The sequence below is a fragment of the Apostichopus japonicus genome, chromosome 12 (assembly GCF_037975245.1).
Source record: "Apostichopus japonicus isolate 1M-3 chromosome 12, ASM3797524v1, whole genome shotgun sequence".
In the NCBI taxonomy this organism is placed as follows: domain Eukaryota; kingdom Metazoa; phylum Echinodermata; class Holothuroidea; order Aspidochirotida; family Stichopodidae; genus Apostichopus; species Apostichopus japonicus.
In genome coordinates, this window is record NC_092572.1 from 9,163,923 (window position 1) to 9,170,049 (window position 6,127).

Genomic DNA, 6,127 nt, shown 5'->3' on the forward strand with positions numbered 1-6,127 from the left:
AACATCATCATTATTTTACTCTCTAGTCAGCTATGGGTGGTATATGGCCAGTACAGTGTAGACATGAAATCATGTTTGAACATTGATCAATATAGTGACTGACTGAATAGTGAAAGCTTAGGTTCGGTATCATCGAAGTCCTTTATTATCGATAGCTGAAATGTTGACCAAATTTATTGAACTCCTTAAAAGTTTATCAAGATGGAGCCCCCAAGTGCATGGCCTATACTCAGAAAGTCAAAATAATTATCAATGCTAGACTTAATTCAACACTGAATTGTACTTACATGCAACCCTAAAATCAGTGCGCTAGCTAGGCTAGATATACCGATTATGAATGCTTGGTAGGCTATGAAAGTTTGCATTGGCAGGCATTTATCCCTCGTCGGCCATCATGCTTACATTAAGACGCGGTGGAGTTTAAGAGTCCGTTTCTTAATCAATATTTATCTATTCTACTGCTAGCCTAACTATTGTTCAGTGAATCTGGACAAGGCTTTTAACGCACGCATGTACGAGATATTCATACGCTGTTCGCAATTGAAGGCAAGGAATATTCCTTATTCGCTTCAATTGATCTGACGTTGAAAACACATGGATGACCATTAACCCGTTAATGCACTTGTAAGTGACAGATCACTCACCCAGTTGGTGAAGAATGAAGACCGAAAAAAGAAGAAGGATAAAAGTTGAACCCGTGATGCTTTCTCTCAAGACTCACTTTTCCTCCCGCAGTCGAGTTGATGACTTTGAGGATCCGTGTTAACCTTAAGCAAATTACAGTTATTACTACAATACAATTACATAAATGTTTGTCCCTATACATTGTATATATCATATACTCACAGTTATGTTGCAAAATTAAGCAAAAAGAAATCATTTTTAAGTAGGCATACAATTTTTATGCAAGTTCCAATTACTTTAAGAATAACGTCAGACAAATTAGTTTTCATTTTGGTGCCAACCAATCAAGGCAATAATATGTCATCTAATGCTATCCTATAACATTAGATGTGCACAGGCCTTTGGGCTATAGGAATTTAGTTTCCTTTCGTTCATCCAGATCCTATTTGTCTGTTGTAATGTTTGTATTTTTTATGTCTTGGATCAAATAAATAACGAACAAGCAAAACAAAAGATACATAATATCAAAACGAGACGTTCGTGATCTAAAAATAGCAAGTTACATTAATTTTTATGCATCACTTTTCAAAATCAAATTGTGTTGAAAATGATCGTTTTTTTTTTAAATAATATATTGTAATATTTTTTTTGACAGTAGAATTAATACCGCGAAATTGACGTCAACATAAACTCATTAATAATCAATACAGGTCAATTTGAATATAAATATGAATAACTTTAATACAAGAGATATGTAAAATATTTGACTTGTTTGTTTAAAATAGTGATTTTCTTAGTGTACAATAGAATCATAGTAAATACGAAATTTCTGGTTAAAGAGATGCTTTTGGACTACCTCAATTTGGTTTGTAACAAGTTTCAATATTATCATGTCCCACCCATGTTCCACCCATGTCCCACCCATGTCCCAAACCATGTCCCAAACCATGTCCCAAACCATGTCTCAACCATGTCCCATCCATATCATAGCTAATTGCTTAAACCGTTATATCACTTACAACTTTAACCATCATGAACGTTTAGATATAGAGTTAGAAAAGATGAAATTTAAGCATAACATTCCCCCAACCGATGTACCAGCCCCCGTTACGTAATCTCCCCGAGTTTTTCAACAATGAAATTTCTAAAATGTCAACTTGAATCCTCCTGGCATTAACGCTATCAGTGCATGATTCATTCATCCGCTTCAACATCCAAACAAAACACAAATCATTGTGGCTACTGCCCAAAACAAAATCACTTTTGTAGGTTCATTTAGGGACTTTTTTCTATCGTTTATCCTCTTAGGTTAATGTACACTGGCCACTCTAATTACGGGAACGATACCTTTATCAGTAGTTAGCAGCTAACCGTTTCGAAGGACAAAACATACGTCGTATAGTTGGCATATATCGAACGCCACACCTTCAAAGTATAAGTTATAGAGGATATTTGGCATATGGCGAGCCAAATAAAGGGTTATATCATATGTAATGTAATGTAATGTAAATAAAATCTTATATAGCGCACTACGCGCGATGCATCTGTGCGCTTTACAAACAATCTAGAAAATACAATGACATAAAACATTAAATAGAAAAAAAAAACAGTGAAGACATATACCATCTACAGAAATATGCAGGAATATGAGATCGAAAAACTATTAAAAGCACTGGTGAAGCGTAAAGCGATAAAACAGATTGACTACAAAATCTACAATTTGAATGCTAAAAAGTGAAAATTCCAATTGAAGTTATAACCTAAAAACCAACACGACAGAACAAAATAAAATCTAAAAAATCCTATATAATGATGTTTCGGAAGGATTTCTCATGTTTGATAAATGGTTATGAATGGTTATGCAAGCATCCATTTTCTCATTTCTGTCGTGGAATTGACATGTACAAACTAATACACATTACAGTCTACAGTATCACTTGCTTAGAAACGAAACAGAGCTTTCCATAATCAAAGTCATCATCTTGGAAGTGGAGCAGTTTGGCGTTCCATGGAATGTTGAATCCGTTACCGGTGTCTTTAAAAGCATTAATAACAATCAGGCAAAATAGTCATATAGCACATATCAAATGTTATAACTCTTGCTCTCGTCAAGGGGCGGGGTTAATCGGGGATGAGAATTGTCACACCGGGAGCAGTTTAGCGTTCCATGGAATGTTGAATACGGTACCGGTTTCTTTAAATGCATGAATAACAATCAGGCAAAATATTCATACATTACATATCAAATGTTATAACTCTTGCTCTCATCAAGGGGCGGGGTTAATCGGGTATGAGAATTGTCACACAGGGATCATTTTCATCCCTCCCCCGATTATGTCCAAAAATAATAATAATAAAACCATATTAGTTACTGGAAAGTAGTACTGTTATCCATTTTGATATTTTACTTTGGGGGAGGGGAATTACAATGGAATTAGCGGGACGGAATATTAGAAGTTTAATTTTCCCGAAATGTTTGAGGTTATTTTGTGGTTTGTCTTCAGAGCACATTCACACTTCAAGTTGATCATTCGTTAATGTTCTCTTTAAATTTTACATTGTATACACAACATCGCTCAAAATGACGTTATTATGTCACATTAACTGAACAGTTTCACCGTAAAAAAATCTCATTTGTGCAGTTTATTAAAAAAATCGATCATTTTCGACACTGCTGGTGAAATGATGTGATCATTGTTGTTTTTTCGCTTTCGTATGATGTTATTGCTTCCGTGATGATAAGCAAAGTACCTAGTATGTCAATATAAAGACAAATTAAAAACGATGCTAATGTGAGGATTAGTTTACGCAAGACATCGATAGACTTCCTGTAGCCTTGAGATATATATAGAGAACATTATTAGCAGTGAAGACATTACGCACGTGACAATGTAAGCATAACATCACTATAATAGGGAAGAGAGGTAAAATTAAACGTTAAAGGAAAGAACTTTCGTACATCCATGTAAAACCGATCGCCACGTCAGCTCTTCACGTAGTTCAAAGGTCAAAACATGACATGTGTGTTCTCCTTTATTGGTTTCTTGTTGGTTGGTTTTGGTGAATAAATGTCATTTTCCAGTTAAATATATTATTTGTTTGTAAAAAAGAGTTTGAATCAAATTAAAATTATTTCAGATAGGCTGTGGAAGATTAAAATATTTTGAGATTACTGCAGCATGGTACGATTTCCTCCCCCTCCCCCCCCCCCCACCTACCTTAAATTGTCAAGTGTTTTCAAGCAATGTATTGCAAGCTATAATTTAAAGTGCTTTCCAGCACGTTACACATGCGTGCTTGTTTATATTTTTTATAATTTTTAAACTCGGTCCAGTATATATATGTATATAAACATAATTATTCAGTCTTTTTCGATGCAACCATTACGTTTGTCGTTGCTGTTGTGCATGTCAAGACTAGCAATTTGTCTGATTGCTTATGACTCTACTTAGACCTCTCTAATGATAGACACCAAACACTCTTATCTGATGTTATGATAAACAAACATCGTTCTGGTTAAATTCGCGACACTCTAGGACGATAGTTTGTGATATAAACAGTTATCTCCCTTCGGAATCATATATCATTTCAACGAGGGAAGGAGGCCTTGAGCGTTCTGCTTTTTTTTTTAGCATCTACTGTATAGGGTACAGGCTTAGGTTAGGAAAATGCAATGTATGGTGATTTTGAAAGGAAATAAGGAATGCAATATATATATACATATAGAGTGTTATAGCTCAGTGGTTAACGCCGGTGCCTTCCAATCATAAGGTCCCCAGTTCGAGTCCCTCCAAGATTAATGTATGTTGTCCTGTTACAGAGTTGTTGACAATCATTCTATGACGATAGTTTGTGATATAAACAGTTATCTCCCTTCGGAATCATGTATCATTTCAACGAGGGACGGAGGCCTTGAGCGTTCTGCTTTTTTTGCATCTACTGTACGGTACAGGCTTAGGTTAGGAGAATGCAATGTATGGTGATTTTGAAAGGAAATGTGGTACGCAATATATATATATATATATATATATATATATGTATATATGTATATATATATATAGTGTTAGCTCAGTGGTTCACGCCGGTGCCTTCCAATCATAAGGTTCCCGGTTCGAGTCCCTCCAAGATTAATGTATGTCGTCCAGTTACAGAGTTGTTGACAATTAACAATTCATAATCATGGACGTTAAATATGAATGTAAGAGACTGACTTCGGTCAGCTTGCGGCTTTGATAAGCCAATGAGGTTTCTTCGTGAGTTCCTGCTTGCAGGAGGATCTAAAATACATACATACATACATAAATCAGTTGTCTGTGTCTATCATACTGAATGAATGCAAACTTATTTCTCTCTTTTCTCAACATCACGAAATGTTGAAACATTGCCCCTATCCTCGATCTACTCTAGCTCTCATTCCAGAAGACCGATGTTTCTTAGGTTTCAGGATGTCCCGATCTTTCCTTATGTTTAAGAAGGTTTAGATAACTCCAGATATTGTTGATTGAATATAAGTTATAGTGATTCTTTAAAAGCATTTACTTTCCTATCATACTATTGTACTTAATTCTTTTATCCTGGGAAAACCTGGTACCAGCTTATAGCTATAAGTGTTTTCTGTATTTAGGATTTCGCCAAAATATATATATATTTTGTTTGTAGAAATATTATTTTCTTCTGTGAATAACTGAGTTAAATATTATACAGAACAATGAAATCATTTTCAGCATGATGATATTTTTGGTCAAGATGATGTTGATTGAATAGACTCATATTTAGGTAGACTTATATCTGTTAAAAGAAAAAAATCATTGATTCATAACATCATAACATTTATTTGATTGTTGTTCTGTATTAAAGGTATGCTGTATTGGCCCCAATTATGCCAGATTTGCAAATATGGTCACCTTTGGTAACAAGTTCTTAAACTATTTTTGTTATCATCCTGGGGGCAATTTACCTCACTGGGACATTCAAACATCTTTTGTGTTAATTTAGAATGTCTGAGAACAATTTGGAGAGTAAAGACCTCCAGGTAAGTACTTTTTTGAAAACTTGTAGCAATTATAGCATGCTATAATTTGGAGCCTATACAGACTACCTTTAAGGATGTGTTAGCCCGTGCTAGTAAACTGACGTAACTCTTTTGCTAACAAAACTACATTATCTTTTGAATATATATATATATTTTTTTAATATGGCTGCCATTCTCTTTTTTTTTCTCCTCCAGATAATTATTCCGACGACGACTTCAATCACTGAGAACGAATGAAACGTGATCGCTATCACCCTCTTTATCATTATAGAAAATGGAATTACTTCGATATATTTCACGAACTCTGAATTTAAATACTGAGAGCGAGAATAATAATTATGGCTCGAGGAGATACGTCAACGAGAAGAAGGAAGGGAAGTCGAATTACTCGAGAAATATGTCTACTAAAGGCTACAAAGACGCATCGCCTAAAGTCCATCACAAACGTAAGTTTTTTACATTTCAAGTTAT

General features: G+C 34.8%; 1 protein-coding gene across 1 annotated transcript in view; it reads left to right on the plus strand.

The window, feature by feature from the left end:
* Window positions 1–6,127, plus strand: part of LOC139977473 (short transient receptor potential channel 7-like) — a 162,555-nt gene that overhangs the window by 5,608 nt on the left and 150,820 nt on the right. The window contains exon 2 of the mRNA XM_071986820.1: window positions 5,852–6,102. Coding sequence (XP_071842921.1) covers window positions 5,931–6,102 — 172 coding nt within the window. The 5' untranslated portion in view covers window positions 5,852–5,930. The remainder of the gene's footprint in view (window positions 1–5,851; window positions 6,103–6,127) is intronic.